The sequence below is a fragment of the Pseudoliparis swirei genome, chromosome 7 (genome assembly GCF_029220125.1).
Source record: "Pseudoliparis swirei isolate HS2019 ecotype Mariana Trench chromosome 7, NWPU_hadal_v1, whole genome shotgun sequence".
In the NCBI taxonomy this organism is placed as follows: domain Eukaryota; kingdom Metazoa; phylum Chordata; class Actinopteri; order Perciformes; family Liparidae; genus Pseudoliparis; species Pseudoliparis swirei.
The window spans coordinates 14094120-14114501 of NC_079394.1; the positions used below are offsets into that span (position 1 = coordinate 14094120).

The window sequence follows — 20382 nt, forward strand, 5'->3', positions numbered from 1 at the left end:
GAGAGTCAGCACCTCCAAATCTGAGGCCATGGCGCTCTGCCAGAAACCGTTGGATTGCTCCTCCAGGTGGGGACAGAGTGCCCAAGCAAAGGAGTTCCAGTAACTCGGGGGTCTTGTTCACCAGTGAGGGGAAGATGGAGATCGACAGGCGGATCGGTGCTGCAGTAAAACAGAACCGGACCGTCTGAAGAGGAGCTGAGCCGAAAGAAGAAGCTCTCAATCTACTGGTCGGTCTACGTTCTGACCCTCAACCATAGGGCTCAGCCTCAGAGATAGAGGAAGGAGATGAGTTTCCTCTGTAGGGCTCAGCCTCAGAGAGTAAGGAGCTTGGGGTCGAGTCGCTACTCCATGTCGAAAGGAGTCAGCTGAGGTGGTTCAGGCCTCCTGGACGCCTCCCATTAGAGGTTTTTCAGCCACGTCCAATGGGAGGAGACCAGGCCACGCTGGAGGGATCATATCTCCCAGCTGGTCTGGGAACGCCTCGGGATCCCCCAGAATGAGCTGGAACATGTTGCAGGTGAGAGGGAAGTCGGGATCAGCCTGCTGGGTCTGAGGATGGATGGTTCCCCTCAATAAATCTATAATACTATAATAATAATGTATATTATTATAGTTATATATATAATAAGTTTATATAAATATATCAGCTGATGTTGCAACTTTCCTTTAATATTTTAGAACACAAAGAGAAAGATTTCAGAAGAAGGAAGATTATATTTATTTATTTTAATTTAATGAATCTTTTAACTCGGATACAGAACTTTATTATGTGTTTGTGAAAAATCAACCCATATATAATATACATATATCATACACTATTCCAAAAGGTTTAAGTAAGAACAAAAGGTTCCTTAAGGTGATCAGGTGAAGGTGATCAGGTACTCGGGGTTCCTTAAGGTTCCTCAGGTGAAGGTGATCAGGTACTCGGGGTAGGCCTGGACGTCGTTGAAGACCACGAACATGGTCGGGTTGGCGACCTGGTCCACCACGCTGTCGTACAGGTCTGAGGAATTCCCCATGGGCTTGCAGGGCGGCGTGATTAGGCCCTGCTTCCCCACGGTGAATTCCCCCACCAGGACCCGGGACAGGTACATGCGCTTGAGGCCGGCGGGGTCGGCCTGAGCGTAGCCTTTTGCCGAGTACACCGGGTCCACAGCGAAGTAGGACCCGTTCCCCAGCATCGCACCTGGGACCAGAGAGAGAGAGAGAAAGAGAGAGAGGTGTTAGGACACAGCGCCACCTGCTCAGGTCATATATCTCTTTATATAGTTGTGTATTTATATATATATATATATATAAAATACAAATATTTATATATACATAAATATATAAATAAATATTTATATATTCTCTCTCTATATATATATAGATTTATACATATATACATATTCTTATGAATATTTGTTTATATTAATATTTGTAAATGTATACAGTTGTGCATTTATTTATATATACATATTTGTATATGCTTGTATATATTTATATAAATATTTGTATATTTATAGATATGTAAATATTTAGTGTCTAAGTCTGTGAGCTCTGACTGAGTGTGTGTGTATATATATGAATATAATTGTATATTTATAAAGTTGTGTATATATATATATACCCAGTATATCTAGTGTCCCTGTGTGTATGACCTCTGACCCCTGAGTGTCCCTGTGTGTATGACCTCTGACCCCTGAGTGTTCCATGTACCGTGTGTTCCGGCGTAGCTGCGGTTGAAGCCCTGCTTGTTGATGAGGTCGACGGCGCCGGCCGACGTGCCGTGGAAGAGGCGCCGCTCGTTTTTCGTGTGCTTGTTGGCGACCTCCAGGTGTTTCTTCATCAGCTGGAAGCTGCGCCACAGCGTTGCATTCTGCACGCGCTCGATCTGTCACACGGGGCGGCAATGTTACCAGATAAGCCCCGCCCACTTTGCTAAACCATCCAATCGCATGCAGAGGGTTTGATTTAAGTCCCTGAACGCAGCTCAGACGTTCAGGTTCAACTGTTGTTGTTGTGAACGTACACTGACGATGCTGGGGATCAGCCCCGTCTTGGTAAGCTCCGCCTCCACCTCTTGGTACTCCTTGGCGTTCGCCTTCAGAGGAAACAGCTGCAGGAAGTCCTCCATGGCGTCCCAGTGAGGCGGCAGCGCGACGCTGTCGGCTAGGAGAGAAAAGGTAAACAATAATAATAATAATAATAGAATCATAATAATAGAATAATCATATAATAATCATAATAATAATAAAATCATAATAGAATAATAATAATAGAATAATATAATACTCATAAAATCATAATATAATACTTATATAATCATATTAATAGAATAAAAATAATATAAGAATCATAATAATAAGAATCATAATAATAGAAACATAATAATAGAAATCCTAATATATTAATCCTAATAATAATATAATAATATAATAATATAATAATAATTCTAATAATATAATACTCAAATAATTTATCATCGACTGGCTCGATCAATCAGACGCCCCGCCCACCTTTGATCTCCTTCCTGTGGAGCTCCACCACCAGGTGCCCGTTGGCCGACACAGCCCTCCTGGCCGCCACCTGGGCGGTGAACTCCTGGTGGAGGATGGAGACCTTCAGGCTCCCCTGCTGCGCCTCCAGCGCCTCCTCCAGCTGCAGGTTGGTGAACATGTCGAAGGGCGCCATGGCGCCGGCCCGGTCCGTGTGCTGCCACTCCACCAGGCCGCTCAGCAGCACCGCCCGGCTCTTCAGGTTCTCCGAGCGCTCCACCTGGTGGATGATCTCCCTGGAGGACAACAACACAATTAAAAGGAACGCCAGACGTTGGTCTCGGTTCCCTCAGCGTGGACCAGTGGGCCGACCTGATTTCAGCCTCGGCGGTGAGGACGTCTCTGGTCAGACCCTCCAGGTGGATGTGGTCCCCCTGGTCCTGCTGCCCCGGGTTCAGGTGGATGCTGACCGTCAGAGACCTCTGCAGGGCCCTGAGCCGGTCCATGTCGGCCGGCGCCAGCTTACTGATGAACGGGTCCTTGATGGTTCTCTGCGCCTGCTCGGCCACGATCAGCTCCAGGATCCTCGTCCTCGCCTGGCTCACGGCCTGCAGGGGTCATGGGGGTCAGGGGGTCACGGGGGTCACAGTGGTCAGGGGGTCACGGGGGGTTTAAGTGACGGGTTTTCTGATTGGCTGCTCACCGCCTCGCTGTCGGCACACAGGTCGAACGCCGTGGGCTGGAATTCCTCCCGCTCCAGAACCGGGCCGCGGGTGGTGGGGCGGCGCTCGCTGGCCCCCAGGAGGAAGGAGGTGACGCTGGAGACCCCGTCTGCAAGGACACAGCCGCCGTGGGTTTAGTGAGACGCTCAACGGATACGTGTTCATCCGCCTCTGAAAATAGTCCCCGGCTAATAAACTCCGCCCCCTTTGAGGTGTTAACGATGAGACGGGTAACCGACAGGAAGTGGGACGCCATTCACAGACGGACCGCTAACTGGACTAGATGCTCCTCCCCCTCCCTCCTCTCCTACACCTCTTCCACCTCCCTCCTCCTCTACCTTTGAACTTGGTGAAGACGCTCCTCTCATGCACCTCCTCCCCCTCCCTGCTCCTCATGCTCTGGTGGAAGTCGGCCATCATGGCCGTCTGGAAGATCAGGATCTTCACGTTGAGGAGGAGGCGCGGCTGCTTCTTCCTCACGAAGTCCACCGCAGCTTCCACCATGGCGTCCGCCACCGCCGCCGGGCTGGCCCCACCCTGACCTGAGGAGGAAGAGGATAATGATGATGATGATGAAGATAAGAGGCTCGAGGATGGAATTTCAAACTTGATGGTTCACTAGCGTCACAATAAGTCATAGAATAGTTTATATTTAATTGCCTAAATTTCATTAATCAATATTAATGAAATAATAAAGTCTGGACCAGCCGGTAAGGTGTGCTGGATCCCCGCGGCGGGGGCGGCGGCCTTGTGCCCTCCCACCGTCCCACGACAAGACCCAGAGGGGTACTTCAATGGGGGTCCTGCCCCCGGCCCCAGAGAAACGGAGTCGGGGCGGGTCGGTTGATTCGAGCTTATTGAGGGTTTTTTGGGGACGAGGTGAATTCTGGGGGAGGCATGTCGGGGACTGAGGATCAAATACATGGGGCCCTCTTTAAAAAAGGGGCGTAACCCTGGTGACGCGGGGGGTTAAAGGGCACCAGGAAGTGAATGTTTGGACAGGTGTTATACTGGCGTCGTCGTTTACTCCACGCACAATATTCCTACAATAATATAATATAGTTTGTCATAAATAGTAATAATATAATATCGTCTGTCAACAAATAAATAATATAATATTTAATATGATATAGTATATATTGTAATATGTAATGTAATATAATATGATATAATACAACATAAAGTCACAGACCTGTTCCCAGAGCCGGGAACGAAACGGATCTGAACTTCTTCTCCTCGCAGAACTTCAGCACCGAGTAGACCAGGTCCCGGATCCTCTGGGCCTCGTTAACACCCACAACGTGGAGGATGTGAGAACTGGAGAGCCGGCCAGCTGACGTCAGGATGAACGGAACAGGCTGGAACCCTTTAGAACCCACTGTGGAGAGGAACCGGTATCACACTATAGAGAACCATCATGAGGAATAACCTGGACTAAAGGCTGGAACCCTTTAGAACCCACTGTGGAGAGGAACCACTAGGAAGGGACTTTACAACAACAGCTTGGGTTTCTCCGGAGTTTCTGAGCTACACCTGAATGCACCACGAAGTCGGTGACGTGATTGGTGGTCCGTACCTATCTGAGAGCACTCCATCTGCACCGTCGGTCCAGCGGCGTCTAAGATGGCTTTGGACACGCCTGAGGAGAACCAGAAGAGAATCAATAAACCACGCTGCCGCTTTAAATCAATTGTACACGCTCAGGAAACTACTGTTATCGAGGAGGAAAGAAAAGGGAGGGGCCTTCACCTGATTGGAGGGTGAAGTTCTGATTGGAGGAGTTGACGATGACATCACTGGCCTCCTTGGTGATGTCGCCGGTCGACACCTCGAGACTCAGCGGACCCAACTGGATCTGGTGCACGCCGAGACTCGGAGAGGAGACCCGGTCGAAGGAGGCTGAGGAGATGAAGAGACTCGGATGAGATGAGAGGAGCTACAGGTTAAAGTCTTTAAGAGAAAGGAGGAGGTTCCTCACCTGAGGACTGCTGTGATTGGCTCACTGGTGTATCGTTAAATTCCCGAGCTTCCCGTTGAACGTTCCTCGGACCGGTCTGACCTTTGAACTCTCTGACGTTCCTCTGACCGGTCTGACCTTTGAACTCTCTGGTGAAACACTGAAACACACAAAGGTAGTAACACAGGTACATGTTCTCACTCCAAACCTCTTGAGTTTCTCTGAAAGCTTCACATCACGAATGAAACAAACTCACGTCCACCGTTTGGCTGTCGCTCGGGTGAACCACGACGGCCACCTCCCTCAAGTGGCGAGCGGTTTGTCTGTGGCTGTGCGCCTGGATCTCCTGCAGCAGGACTCTGGACACCACGTCTCTGGGGAAGCGCAGGTTCCCCGTGCCGATGGCGGGGAAGGACAGCGACGCCATCCGGTGGCTCTCGGCCTCCTTCAGGCAACATCTGACGATGGACACCAGGTCCTGAGGCAAGGGAGGAGTTACATTGTGGCAAATACAGTCAGTAGTCCGCCAGCTAACTTGTAGGCTAATGTCCGCCAGCTAACTAGCATGCTAACTAATTCAATTCAATTCAGTTTAATTTGCATAGCCCATTTTCACAAATTTGAGTGCTTTACAATCTGTACACATAGACATCCCTGTCCCAGAACCTCACATCGGATCAGGAAAAACTCCCAAACAACCCTTCAGGGGGAAAAAGTGAAGAACCCTTCAGGAGAGCAACAGAGGAGGATCCCTCTCCAGGATGGACAGAAGAACAGATGTCATGTGTACAGAAGGAATTGCTATACACAAATTAAAACACAGTAACAACACAATCAATGAATATATATATTATTATATATCAATGAACTAGCAAGCTAACGTCCACCAGCTAACTAGTGCACTAACATCTGCCAGCTAATAGCACGCTAACGTCAACCAGCTAACTAGGGCACTAATGTCTGCCAGCTAATGGCAAGCTAACGTCGACCAGCTAACTAGTGCACTAATGTCTGCCAGCTAATGGCAAGCTAACGTCGACCAGCTAACTAGCGCACTAATGTCTGCCAGCTAATGGCAAGCTAACGTCGACCAGCTAACTAGTGCACTAATGTCTGCCAGCTAATGGCAAGCTAACGTCGACCAGCCAACTAGTGCACTAATGTCTGCCAGCTAATGGCAAGCTAACGTCGACCAGCTAACTAGTGCACTAATGTCTGCCAGCTAATGGCAAGCTAACGTCGACCAGCTAACTAGCGCACTAATGTCTGCCAGCTAATGGCAAGCTAACGTCGACCAGCTAACTAGCGCACTAATGTCTGCCAGCTAATGGCAAGCTAACGTCGACCAGCTAACTAGTGCACTAATGTCTGCCAGCTAATGGCACACTAAGGTCAACCAGCTAACTAGCGCACTAATGTCTGCCAGCTAATGGCACGCTAAGGTCAACCAGCTAACTAGCGCACTAATGTCTGCCAGCTAATGGCACGCTAAGGTCCGCCAGCTAACTAGCCAGCCGCTAAATGTGCTCTGTGATCGTAATGCGACTCAGTGGTAATTGAAGAAGTGTGAAACCGATAAGCGCTGTCGGGAGAGGTTAACACATTATTAATACTTCAGTTATCAAGCTCCTCTTTTATGGAACCAGCTTCCACCTTCAGTCCGGGAGGCAGACACAGTCACCTCATGTAGAGTAGACTGAAGACTTTCCTCTTTGACAGAGCTTATAGTGAGGGCTGAATCAGGTTCACCTGGTCCAGCCCCTTGATATGCTGCTATAGGCTTATAGGCTGCTGGGGACGTTTAGGAGACACTGAGCTCCTCTCTCCTCTTGTCTCCCTCCTTGTGGATGCATTTGTATCTCTCTATTGCACATTCAGGGTTCTTACACATTTTGACCAATGGATTTCCATGACTTTTCCATGACTGTAAACCAAATTTCCATGACCAAACTGAAATCTCAGTGTATACATCAAAGTGAGAACATTTAGTATTTAAACAATGAGAATTCCAAAGCATACAGTATACCTTAAATAAAACAAACAAATGAGACGATAGTTTGATAAAAAAAAACAACAACATTCATAGACATGTTTATTCTTATAAACATTTATATAAATGTTTATTCTTTTAATCAAACTATTGTCCTCTATGTACAAATACATCTGTTGGACTTTAAATAGTGGTTCAGGCTTTGGTCAGACAGAAAGACATCGGCCCTTCAACACGTTGACCACATGACTCTTGAAGTGAAGGAGCCACATTGAGCAGATATGAACGTTTGCTTTCAACACAAGTGTCAAATATCAGGCTGGCATCTTCGGATGATTTAAAAGAATAATGTGAATTGTTAACCTTTAGTGGCCACATTACCACCACAGTTAGGGCGTCACTTTGTGACAGCATCGGGTATCAAGCTGCTTGTTACCGGAGAGAGAGACGCCCTCACTGTGGCTCCGCTAGCCGGTGATGGAGGAGCCGTAGCTCCGCTAGCCGTAGCTCCGCTTGCCGTAGCTCCGCTTGCCGTAGCTCCGCTAGCTCAGCGCTGTGACGTCTGCTTCCTTTAGCACGGCTCTTTAATGTCGCCTATCCCATGTTTAAATGTCTAATGTGTTGCCACCACAGAGTAGCCAACATGGATAAATCTACGTATGCCGGCTTATATTTTGAGCGTCTTTCTTTCAAAAACATATTAATTATTTGAAACTCGACGTAAATGAACATGTGATTATAACAAATTTCCATGACTTTTCCAAAACTTTTGTGATTTAAATTTTTTCCATGACTTTTCCAGGCCTGGAAATGACCATTTTAAAATTCCATGACTTTTCCAGGTTTTCCATGACCGTAAGAACCCTGACATTACTAACTCTGCTTTCTCCCCGTTCTTGTGACTTCACGTCTCATGGGGTCATCGGACCCTATGAGACGGCATAGATCCTATCTGCCTGATGGATCATCGAGGTCTGGGTCGTGGAATTCCTGCTCCTGACTACGCCACTGTCCTGTTGAGACTCCGCCCACTCCTCCTCCCCACCGCCATCTGCCTGATGGATCGTGGAGGTCTCCATCGTGGAATATGCCTACTACGAACTATTCATACACTCTGTCATATTCATTGAATGTATTTTAACTCTAAATCCGTCCTTCTGTACACACTACATCAATTGCACCTGTCCATCCTGGAGAGGGATCCTCCTCTGTTGCTCTCCTGAAGGTTTCTTCCCTTTTCTTCCCCCTGAAGGGTTATTTGGGAGTTTTTCCTGGTCCGATGTGAGGTTTTGGGGCAGGGATGTCTATGTGTACAGATTGTAAAGCACTCTGAGACAAATTCGTAAATTGTGAAATTGGGCTATACAAATAAACTGAATTGAATTGAATTGAATTAATATACATTATATATGTTAGCACGAGCTCTGATGAGTTTTATCACAGGTTTCTCTTTAAGTACTTCCTGTTTGTGCTACGTTATAGTTTCACTTGGCTACATCTGTCGGACAGCTTTAGGAAACTAAATGTCCCATCATGCTCACCTCCTCGGCCCGGCTGTCTCTGTTGTCCCAATATGGGCAAACGGCGTGAAAGACTTTCTGACACTTGAGGTTGAAGCCGTCGGTGATGACGACGTCGCCGTACGGCAGCGCGAACGCCCCCCTGGCTGCAGACCGGATGGCCGCTTGCAGGCCGGCGCCGGCCCCCTGCAGGACGGCTCTGGACACGGCGCCCTGGTCCAGGTTCATGTCCTCGGAGATGGTGTTGACAATGACGTCGGTCTGGGGACCATCAGACGGTCCAACTGATTGTTATTGAGGTCATTCAAGTACATCAAGATTTAGAAGTAGAAATACAATAATATTTTAATTAAGTAAAAATACAATAATATTCCGTTTTATATTATTCTTTTGAAGGATCTGAGGGTCAGTACTCACAGTCTGGTCCTGAATATTGCCGATCCGCAGAATAATCTTCAGCCCCTCGGCGGTGGTCTGCTCTCTACTCCCCAAGCTACAGCCAATCAAAAGGCAGGACTGATGTTCAGACAATTAAAACCACCACAGTGCTGAACAGACACAAAATACAAATCTTTGTCTACATCAATGCTTCATGTGGTAAAGCTGCATTCTCTCTCCTGACCACCAGGGGGTGACTCCTCTGGTTGTATAGAAGTCGATATAAATGACTTGACTTCTCTCTTGATTTATTCCCTCAGTAAACATTGTAAACATGAGTTTATGTCTCAATCTCTAGTAGGGCTGCAACAACAAATCAATAAAAATCGATTATTAAAATAGTTGGCAACGAATTTCATTATCAATTCGTTGTGTCGATTATTCTAACTGCTGCTGCTGCTGCTCTAGTGGCGCTGGAAGCGGAAGTCATTCAGACGTAGTCGAAGACATTCACGAGCTGTGTGAGCCTACGGGTGATGCTATGTATAAATATAAATATTATATTAATGAACATAAACACGAGGGCGTCAGATGTTACAAGGTGTGTGGGATTTCCACAAGAAGTATACCGTAGAACTAGTGGTTAATTCTTCTGTGGTGGATGACGGAAATTAAGCCACGCCCCCTCACCGCCGCGAATGACGCAATTAAACCATAAATAGTCGGGCGAGTAAACTCACGCGAGTAAAGCGTTGTCAGTTCTGTTTTTGACAACGTTCATCCACATGTTGACCAATGAACAGGGTTCATACATATGATGACCAATGGGTGGCCTTTTCCAGGCCTGGAAAAAAATATTTTAAAAATTCCATGATTTTTCTAGGTTCACCATGAAAATACAGAAAATACTGAAAATAGTGTTTTTTATTCGATTAATCAAAAAAATAGTCAACATATTTATCTTTAGTTGCAGCCCTAGTCTCTAGTTTCAAGTTATCTTCTATACAGCATGATGTTTATTTCGTAATGATGATCATTTAGAGTCAAATAGACCAAAAAACCAGATGGTGATGGCAAAACATCAGTCCTCAAACTAACGTCACAACGACTCGGTCCATCTCTTATTTAGAGTCTACGTTTCGGATCCAACAATGGACCTGGTATTTTACATGTCTCAGCCTTCAATAATGTGGTCCTAAAATATTTACCGCAAAGACAACGTGACGAAGAAGAAGAAACAGACAACGGAAAAGAAAGACAAGAAGAAGACGAAGAGCCGTACCCTCCGAGCCCTCCGGGGCTGGCGTTGCCTCCAAGGTTCTGACCTCCGTGGTTACCTGGTGGACCTTCTCGAGATACAGGTCCTCCTTGTCCTTGGCCACTGAACGGACGGCCACTGGGCAACTGGCTCTGACCAGGAACCAGTTGGTATCCACTGGGAGGAGAGCAGTAAAGTTCAGACACACCAATCTACACATTGTTTTTGATTTAGAAATAGAAAAGACAATTGGAGACAGTTTTGGAGTTGTTAATGGAGTTAGCTTAGCTTAGCACAAAAACTGCACCAAGAAACCGAGAAATATTCCCTCGTAAAACATGGAAGTGGATGATTACGTTAGCTAACTAGCTGCTGGCTGTAGCTTCTCAACAGCATATCCTGTGCAATTATATTTAATATTTATATATAAATACATCTTTCTCTGGTACAAAACCAGGGATGACATTATTCTCTGCAACCAGTAATTCAGTAAAAATATGTAGTAAGTATTTCGATGGGCTGGGACATATCAGTATTATATTCATACCTTGATATGAGACGAGATATTGTCTCACATTTTGAATATCTTATTCTGACATGGAATATATTTCTGGGTATAAAAACTGCACCACAGGTTTTTTTATTTACCCAGAAGCCCCAGCGCCTCTCCCTGCTGCCGGCGGTGGAACCGTCATCGTGGGTCCGAGGTCCTTGAACAGCCTGTTGACGGCTGCGGCCAGGACCCTCACCGTGTTGTCGTTGTTGTCCACCAGGTGGACCTGCGTCAACAACCGCGGAGCTCCGGGGGCGTCGCAGAAGTCCCTCACGGCCTCGGCGATAGTCTCGGCACAGAGGTCAACGGGGAAGCCAAACACCCCCGAGCTGATCGCCGGCAGCGCGACGGTGGAGCAGTTCACCGCCTCGGCCTGCGCGAGGCTGCTCTTGACCGCCATCTTCAGACGCGACACAGAAGTCTTCCTGTCGGCGTCGGAGAACCGCGGGCCGACTGTGTGCACGACGTGCCTGCAGGGCAGGTTGAACGCGGCCGTCACGACGGCGTCGCCGACTTGCAGCTTTCCTCTCGCGGCGACGAGGTCGTTGCTGATCTTCTGCAGCTCCGGCCCCGCCGCCTTGAGCAGCGCCATCGCCAGGCCACCGATGTGCTGCAGATCCTCGTTGGCCGCATTGACCACCGCGTCCACGCTGAAGCGGCAGATGTCGGCCTTGCTGACCGAGACCAGAACCCCACTCGCGGTCTTCACTTTGCAATAACAATGTCCGTTCACCTCCTCGTACTCCATCTCCTCAAACTCCTCCTCCTGATTCTCCGGACTAAGCACCACCACGCAGCTGAGCTCCGTCGACAGGATCAGGCTTGCATGAGACTGGAAGTACTTCTTGGCTCCAGGCTTGTCCACCGTGAAGTGGTCGGTGGAGAGGCGACTCGCCAGCTCCTGGAGGCAACTTTTGGCTTTCTGGACATGAACACGAGCCCCGGTGAGGGTGATCTTCGGCCTCGTCGAATCAAACCCAACTTCTACGTCATTATCTTTGGCGATGCCGGACCAATCTTGCAATTTCTTTTTTTCAATGAACTGAATGACAGCGCAGGACTTGACGCGAATGGTTTCTTGAACCCTCGAGTAGTTCATGATGAATTCCCTCAGACTGTCGCTGACCTCTTTCACTTGATTCCGGAAGCCAGCCACCGTTACCTTGTCGTTTCTCTCTGGGTAGATCTTTATGGCGACAGTTTTTTTCGTTGAAGAGTTGTAGGTGTGCAATAGCTGTTGGTTCAGCTGCACCCAAAGGTGAAGTTTCAGAACGTCTTGGTCCTCCACATCTAAAGTCTGCTGGGCCAAATCGGTCTTCATCTTGCTCTCGGCGGCAGCGAGGACACTCTCAGAACTCCCCGACAGAGTCAACCCCTTGCTCTCGATGGCGTAGACGGCCCCGATGCCTCTGGATGTGAAGAGGTGCTGCGACATGTCCATGGGATCCACGGTCTTCAGGAAGTCCAGAAGAGGTGGGGGGATATTCTGGTGCTTCTTACTCATGCCCACGTTCCTCTCCAGGATCCACGCTTTCGTCTTGTAAACCTCTGCAGCGAATCCCGTGATGGTCAACTTGTGGTCGACTGCATTGAAGGAGAGTTTCATGTCGGGGGAAATTTCCCGGGCCGCTTCCTGGAAGCCCTCGTGATTCAGGATGTAGAACATCTCAGGAGACATGTTCATCCATTCAGATAAACCTTCTGCCTGACGCTTCATCCGATCCATGGCTTTCAGAACGATGTTCTCCACGGGAGCTCGGATTTGTTTCAGAGTGTCGGCTCGGCCGGCTACGGTCAAGATTCCGTTGGGTGCGTCCAGCACCAGGACGGCGTCATCCCCGACGGCAGAACGGACCTCTTCCTCTGCAGCTTTCCACGCACCTGCGCTCGCCGGACAGTCGAAGGCGCCGTACTCGGACATTTGGCGATGGAAGGCCTCCTTGGCGGCGCTCGTCCACCCCTCCACTCGCTGGGCGGTCAGACCCTTCTGCCTCAGGAACTCCGGGAGAGGGCGGAGCTTTGCCTTCGAGGTCTCTAAGTCCACGCTGCAGAAGTCCGGACGCATTCGATCATTGAGGTTGCTCAGCAGCTTCTTCGCAAGGAGGAACTTCCAGACAACGTGGTCCACGCTCTCGGTGAAGGGCTCGGGCATCTTCCACGCCGGACGCTCGGCGCCGTACAGCGCCGTGCCGAGGGACTCGTAGTACGGATACACCTTCAAGGGGATGGACTGCATCAGGTAGTCTTGCTTTATGCAAATGCTTTCCACGACTGCAGTGGGGAACAAACACAGGAGAGTTAAACTGATGCTGTTTCTGGTTGGAGCCACGAGAACCGATACAAGCAAATGACTTAAATGAAGAAGTTAAATAATGAATACAATTTTACTTTTTAGGGGAGAAACCTCAGATGAATGAGTTAAAAAATTGATGAGAAACAAAAAGTGGAGTCTTTAGTTTCCACGTCTGCATGAACACAGCATTAGAGTTAGAACACTGTGGAACCTTTGGGGCTCCTGAAGGACACCACGGCCGCCTGTTCATCGGGGATCAGGACCACGTCCTCCGGCACCTCCCACTGCTTCTCGAAGTACAGCTCCAACATGTCTGAGAGGCACAAACACGCAACGTGTGACCACAGCGGCGGGGGGAAGAAAAGGGGAATCGAACAGCCGGCGTACCTTTGATCACGGTCGGAGGAAGACTCTCCACTCGGACGCTCAGCGCCGCCTCCAGCGGGCGAGCCGTCAGGCCTCGTTTCTGCAGCTTCTGGGTGGACCGGCTCACGGCCAGGAACCTCTCCACGTCTGGAAGACATTCTGTTTACCGCCTGGTCCTGGGATTCTACTGGTGTCCTGGTTATCTACTGGTTAGCTATGGGTGTCCTGGTATCCTACTGGTTATCTACTGGCGTCTTGTTGTTCTACTGGTTATCTCCTGGTGTCCTGGTTATCTCCTGGTGTCCTGGTTCTCGACTGATTCTCTACTGGTTCTCTCCTAGTTATCTACTTGTAATCTCTTGATTCTCCCCTAGTTATCTACTGGTTCTCTCCTGGTTATCTACTGGTGTCCTGGTTCTCTACTGGTTATATCCTGGTTACCTAATGATTATCTACTGGTTCTCTCCTGGTTATCTAATGATTATCTACTGGTTCTCTCCTGGTTATCTTTGGGTGATCTCCTGGTTATCTCCTGGTTATCTCCTGGTTGTCTCCTGGTTATCTCCTTGTTCTATCCTTGTTCTCTTCTGGTTCTCTCTTGTCCCTTCCTACCTGCCGGTTGCTTGAAGGTGACCACGGCTCTGCTGCTCTCCCAGATGACCTCCAGACTGAATTGACTTTCTTCCAGACCCGAGATGCTCTCCACCAGCATAGACAGCAGGTCTCTGGGTGTGTTGTGGGACACGTTGTCCAACACCACGGAGACGCAAGGCAGGTCTTCATCTGAGGATGTTTTTTAAATATATATATTTGTAATAAATATTGAACAATTGGAAACAGCAACATTACATTTGACAGTTATGTTGTTTCCTCATGATTTACATATATTTTCAAAACATAAGAGTGTAGCTTGAGGCAAATTAGAGAAAATGAAATGAACATTTTCTCTAATTAGCATATGGCTAATTAGCAGCAAGCCTCACCAGAGTTTAGTGGACTGTCACTTTTAAAATCAGTTACACTTTCAAACCCAACAACATATGTATTCATTATTAATTTATCATATAACATTAAGACTTGCACATTTTCCCATTTTCAGCTGAAGCACAGACTCTGGCTAGCTGAGTAATTAATTAAACAGTAGTAAACGTATGAATTATAATAATGGAGAAAAGTTATTTAGGAAACAGTGAACGATTGTGACAAACAACAAGTTATTGAAGGCTCGCTAACAATACCGTAAGATATTAAATTAAATGTGTTTTTTTAGGGCATTGATCAAAAATAGAATCATAACAAAAAACTTTATTTTGTACCCTCTTTGTTCTTTGCTGAAGCTCCAGGCTGAACTTCTGAGTCCTGAGTATGTGAGTCTGAGGAGACAATAATATTCGATCCTCATGAACTATAGATTCATGTTTTTAGACATTAAATCCTCAGTAGGAACCAATGAGCCACAGACAGGAAGTACGACCGCATTAAGAGACGGACCACCGTCAGCTGATCGTTAAACGGATACGACGTTAATAAATTGATCAGTTTTACCTGAAGCAGCGTCACTGCTCGTCGGGATCTGAGGAGAGAGAACGATAACTCATCAGGAATTAAATTCAAATAAACTTTATTGGTAAAAACTGCGGCAACACGATGGTGATTGTTGACGTATTCATACGTAGAGCACAGAAGAAGAAGTTTCATTCTATAAATCTTTGTGTTTAATGAATGAAGGTTTTTAAAATACTTTATTCTAAAAATCACTATTGTTAATATACAATAAGGTGGAAAAGATACTAATCAGCTGTTGTATTGATCAATAAAAACAGAATGATTATGTTTTATTTTCATGTGAAACAGTTTGTGTCTCATTACAGAAGAATCCTGATGTGTTGGATTATTGTTCAGTAAATATTGATTGTGATCAGATCAGCTGACATCTGTTTCTGTTCACCTTTGATTAAAGTTAAGGCGGGCTGCTTTTATTGTGAAACTCTGGAACAGGAAGTTGTTAAAGCTGTGGATAAAGCTCGTAAAGTGGACCTTGAGTTGAGATTAAATAGTAAAGACACTTCATCATATCAAGACGTGATAAAAATAAAAAAACGTGAATAAATAAATATAAGTTTGAAATTTGATGGGAAATTAAGTCTTTAAAATTTTTTTTAAATAAAAAGCACTAGATATCTCACAGGAATGAGAAAGAGGTCATATATATGTGTGTGTGTGTGTGTGTGGCCATCTTCTGTACTTACTGAAGCAGAAATCAGACGTAACTTCACCGTCTGATTGTCCAGGAGGATTTCATGGTTTTGTCTGGCGAGGACTCGAAGTTTCACTGGAATGACATCAAACACTCAAGTTACCTGAAAGTAACATATACTCTGTTCTCTACATGTTCAGGTACTTTGTTCTCTATCTGTTCAGGTACTTTGTGTTCTCTACCTGCTCAGGTACTCTGTTTTCTACCTGTTAATGTACTCTGTTCTCTACCTGTTCAGGTACTTTGTGTTCTCTATCTGTTCAGGTACTCTGTTGTCTACATGGTAAAGTACTCTGTTATCTACCTGAACACATAACACATTATGACTCATACAATATAATCCTCCTGTTGTGACTCTTCCGGCATTTCTCAATTCAAAGTACACGAGTACAGACTTGTGTTCTTTTGGAGTCTGGACTATGGAGTCTGGTCTTGGGAGTGAATTGGAACATGTACTCGGGCTGCGACTGATGACGTTTCACGAGTCACGAGGACACAAGTAGAGGAAAGTACGCACAAGTACGCATATTGAGAAACGCTGTTCATCTGTACAACGAGGCGCATGCGTGGTAGCTGGACAGGTGAAGTGCATGGTGGGAAGTCACCTGATAAGTTTTAATTCCCTAAACTTTGAGGAACTAAACTAAGGAACTGAAAGTTTCCCGGTTGATAATAAATATAACACATGTCTTCAAAGTGTCCTCCAAGTGTGCCGCTTCCGGACCGGAAGTGAGTTTAACTGACTTTAAGCCGTGTTTGGCTCACCGTCCTCGCAGCGGAAGAACACGGCTGCCATCGGGGCTCCGTCCTCGGCCTCCACCCGGCAGTCTCCCCCGCCGGACTTCTTCTTGCTCTGGAAGTAGAGCTGCAGTTTGTTCCTCACGGATCTGGTCTGATCCGGATCCCAGAGCCCCTCCACGGTCACCGGGAGCGGCGGACGCGCGGTTTCCTCCATCGTTCGGTACCAACACACCGACTGACTGACCTGCACGAGCGGCGGAGAGGCGACAGGCGTCGGTTACTTTTACTTTCGTTTCTAGAGAAACAGAACTTATATAAATATATATATTTATATATATATATATATGTATTTGATAAATAAATACATATATTCATAAATATACATATGTATTTGTATATGTATGTATTTATAACATTCATGATTTATAAGATAAAATATATATATGAATAGATTTATGTATATATTTAAAAATCTATATATATTATAATGATAATTATTTCAAATATCATTATGATAATGATTTATATCATTATCATTGATAATAATAATATATTATAATTATAATAATAATAATTATTATTATTATTATCTTACACTGCAGTAACTTCCTATTACAGCCACTAGGTGGCGCGTGGATCCTTTGCAAATTCAATTCAGTTTATTTGTATAGCCCATATTCACAAATTACAAATTAGTCTCAGAGTGCTTTACAATCTGTACATATAGACATCCCTGTCCCAAAACCTCCCATCGGATCAGGAAAAACTCCCAAACAACCCTTCACGGGGGAAAAAAAGGGAAGAAACCTTTACCAGAGCAACAGAGGAGGATCCCTCTCCAGGATGGACAGGTGTAATAGATGCTATGATAGATAGATAGATAGATATATACTTTATTAATCCCCAAGGGGAAATTTGTCGTGACAGTAGCAGCAACACACAAGAGTAAAAACAAAACACAAAATATAAGAAACAGGGATGAAAGATATAGAAGTATACAAGTAAAATAAAAGTAAAATACAAACAAAATATATATGTAAATATACAACACACATGCATACACAACACACAACAACACTGACAAATCAAATACACAAAATATTAAATATAGACAGAGTGCAAAAAGCAAAGTGTGTGTATGAGTGCAGAGCAAATGAAATGAAATGTGTGTGTATGTGTGTAGTGCAAACAAATGAGATGTGTGAAGTGCAGATCAACATAGTGTAAGTATTCAGTGATTGCACTATGATCGGGCAAGAGGTGATTTGTTATAGAGCCTCATAGCCGCCGGCAGGAATGTTCTCCTATATCTGTCCTTGTGGCAGCGGAGCGTGAGGAGACGTCTGGAGAAAGTACTCCTCTGTCCCTGTAGGAGGTGGTGGAGAGGGTGGTCCGGGTTGTCCAATATGGACACAAGTTTCTTCAACGTCCTCCTCTCCACCACCTGTTCCAGGTGCTCCAGCTGGCAGCCGATGATGGAGCCAGCCTTCCTAACCAGTTTGTTGAGACGGCTGGTGTCACCGGCTCCGATGCTACTCCCCCAGCAGACAATGGCGAAGTGCAGCACACTGGCGACAACCGACTGGTAGAATAAGTCCAGCATCTTGCTGCACACGTTGAAGGATCGAAGCTTTCTCAGGAAAAAGAGTTGACTCATCCCCTTCTTGTACACAGCGTTGATGTTGGCCTTCCAGTTCAGTCGGCTGTCGATGGAGACGCCCAGGTACTTGTACTCCTCCACCATGTCCACGTCCACTCCCAGGACACTCAGAGGTGGAGGAGCTGTCGCCTTCCTCCTGAAGTCCACCACCATCTCTCTGGTCTTGGCCACGTTCAGCCGCAGGTGGTTCTCATCGGCCCACTTTACAAAGTCACTCACCACTGCCCTGTACTCCTCCTCCCGTCCATCCCTAATACACCCGACCACTGCAGAGTCATCAGAGTACTTCTGCAGATGGCATGACTCCGTGTTGTACTGGAAGTCACTGGTGTACAGGGTGAAGAGGAAGGGAGACAGAACAGTTCCTGTGGGGCTGCAACATCACTGACCACCGTTCCAGACAGCACACGTCCCATTCTGACAAACTGTGGTCTGCCTGTGAGGTAGTCAGTGATCCAGGAGATGGTGGACGCGTCCACACCGACCACCCGCAGCTTCTCACTCAGCAGCAGTGGCTGGATGGTGTTAAATGCACTGGAGAAGTCAAAGAAAGTGACTCTCACAGAGACACCGGTTCCATCCAGGTGCGACTGAGCTCGTTGCAGCAGGTAGATGATAGCGTCGTCCACTCCCACATGAGGTTGGTAGGCAAATTGCAGAGGGTCCAGCGACGATTTCACCTGCGGCCGGAGGTGGGCCAAGACCAGCCTCTCCAGCACCTTCATCACATGGGCGGTGAGGGCGACCGGTCGGTAGTCATTGAGGCCAGATGGTGTTGACTTCTTTGGGACAGGGACCAGGCACGACGTCTTCCACAGCACCGGGACTTCCCCCTGCCTCAGGCTGAGGTTGAAGAGGTGCTGCAGGACACCAGACAGCTGGGTGGCGCAGGTCTTTAGGACCCTGGGGCTGATGCCATCAGGACCTTCAGCTCTGCGCTGGAGTAGTTTCTCCAGCTGTCTTCTCATCTGGTCAGTCGTCACAGAGAGAGGGGGGAGGGTGGAGGAGCCCATTGTTATTGAGGGCTCGGTGGATGTGCAGCTCAGCAGGGGGACAGAGGGGGAGGTGTTTGGGAGGTGTGATGTGTGGAGGAGACGGGGGGGGGGGGGGGGCTGTGAACTGAACCTATTGAAAAAACAGTTCAGCTCGTTGGCCCTCTCCAGGGAGCCCCCTGGCTGTCTACCTCCCACTTTGAAGCCAGTTATCTGCTTCATCCCAGACCACACCTCCTTTGTGTTGTTCAGCTGGAGTTTGGCCTCCAGCTTCCTCCTGTAGGAGTCCTTGCCCTCCCTGAGCTTCACCTTTAGGTTGCGCTGGGCTCTCCTCAGCTCATCCCTGTCTCCAGACCTGAAAGCAGCTTTCTTCATGTTAAGAAGCGCCTTCAGGTCCCTGGTGATCCAGGGCTTGTTGTTGGGGAAGCAGCGCACAGTCCGTGATGGGATGGTGGTGTGTTCACAGAACTTGATGTATTCCGTGATGCAGTCGGTCATACTGTTGATGTCCTCTCCGTGCGGTCCACACAACACATCCCAGTCCGTTGACTCGAAGCAGTCCTGTAGAGCGTCGTTAGCCTCCAGAGACCACCTCCTCACAGTCCTGGTGGTCACCGGCAGCCTCTTCACCAGAGGAACATACCTGGGTGTCAGCCGGACCAGGTCATGATCAGACCTGCCGAGGGGGGGAAGGGCAGTGGCGCTGTATGCGTCCTTAGTATTAGCATACAGCAAGTCCAGAGTTTTATTGTTCCTTGTTAGGCAGTCTATGTATTGATGGAAGGTTGGCAGAAGGAATCATTATACACAAATTAAAACACAATAACAACACAATCAATGAATATGACAGTGTATGAATAGTTGGTAGTAGGCATATTCCACAATCGAGACCTCCACGATCCATTAGGAAGATGGCGGTAGATCCAGTCACAAACACACCAGTGACCTTTGACCCTGAGAGATGAATACGTTTACATATTTAAGTTATGAGATCTTTGAACATGAAACACAAACAGGAAGTAACTAAGAAGTTATCACAGATAAACTTTTCACGTCAACCTGAGACGTTAACAAATTAAAACAATTATTGTACACTGATCTCCTCATTAAATAAATTAATAAATGTAGAAAATAATCTTTTCTCTAACTCTCATCTTGGTGTCCCTCTACTCTAAACTACAAACTGTTCATGGCTAACACTAGCAATTCCTCAGATAC

General features: G+C 47.0%; 1 protein-coding gene across 1 annotated transcript; it reads right to left on the reverse strand.

The window, feature by feature from the left end:
• Positions 1–706: 706 nt before the first annotated feature.
• parp14rs4 (poly(ADP-ribose) polymerase family member 14-related sequence 4) lies at positions 707–16774 on the reverse strand. Its single transcript, XM_056418104.1, has 23 exons — positions 16537–16774; positions 15764–15846; positions 15060–15087; positions 14831–14887; positions 14127–14297; positions 13536–13661; positions 13360–13461; positions 10951–13126; positions 10327–10479; positions 9084–9159; positions 8688–8927; positions 5413–5634; positions 5178–5316; positions 4949–5098; positions 4776–4838; positions 4392–4577; positions 3538–3741; positions 3181–3308; positions 2850–3085; positions 2499–2773; positions 2012–2151; positions 1699–1873; positions 707–1186 (listed from the first exon to the last, which is right to left on the reverse strand). Exons 1-23 carry the CDS (start codon positions 16724–16726, stop codon positions 903–905), a joined length of 5604 nt encoding a protein of 1867 aa, XP_056274079.1. The 5' UTR covers positions 16727–16774; the 3' UTR covers positions 707–902.
• Between the last annotated feature and the right edge of the window lie 3608 nt (positions 16775–20382).

What these genes read in the sequence shown, in the direction of transcription:
- parp14rs4 (XM_056418104.1), bottom strand. Translation starts at nt 16,726, where the DNA reads ATGGAGGAAACCGCGCGTCCGCCGCTCCCGGTGACCGTGGAGGGGCTC. An exon ending in GCAATATTCAGGACCAGACT is followed by an intron (nt 8,928 to 9,083) that starts GTGAGTACTGAC and finishes GATGGTCCCCAG; the next exon opens with ACCGACGTCATTGTCAACAC. An exon ending in TGATCCCCAGCATCGTCAGT is followed by an intron (nt 1,874 to 2,011) that starts GTACGTTCACAA and finishes CCCGTGTGACAG; the next exon opens with ATCGAGCGCGTGCAGAATGC.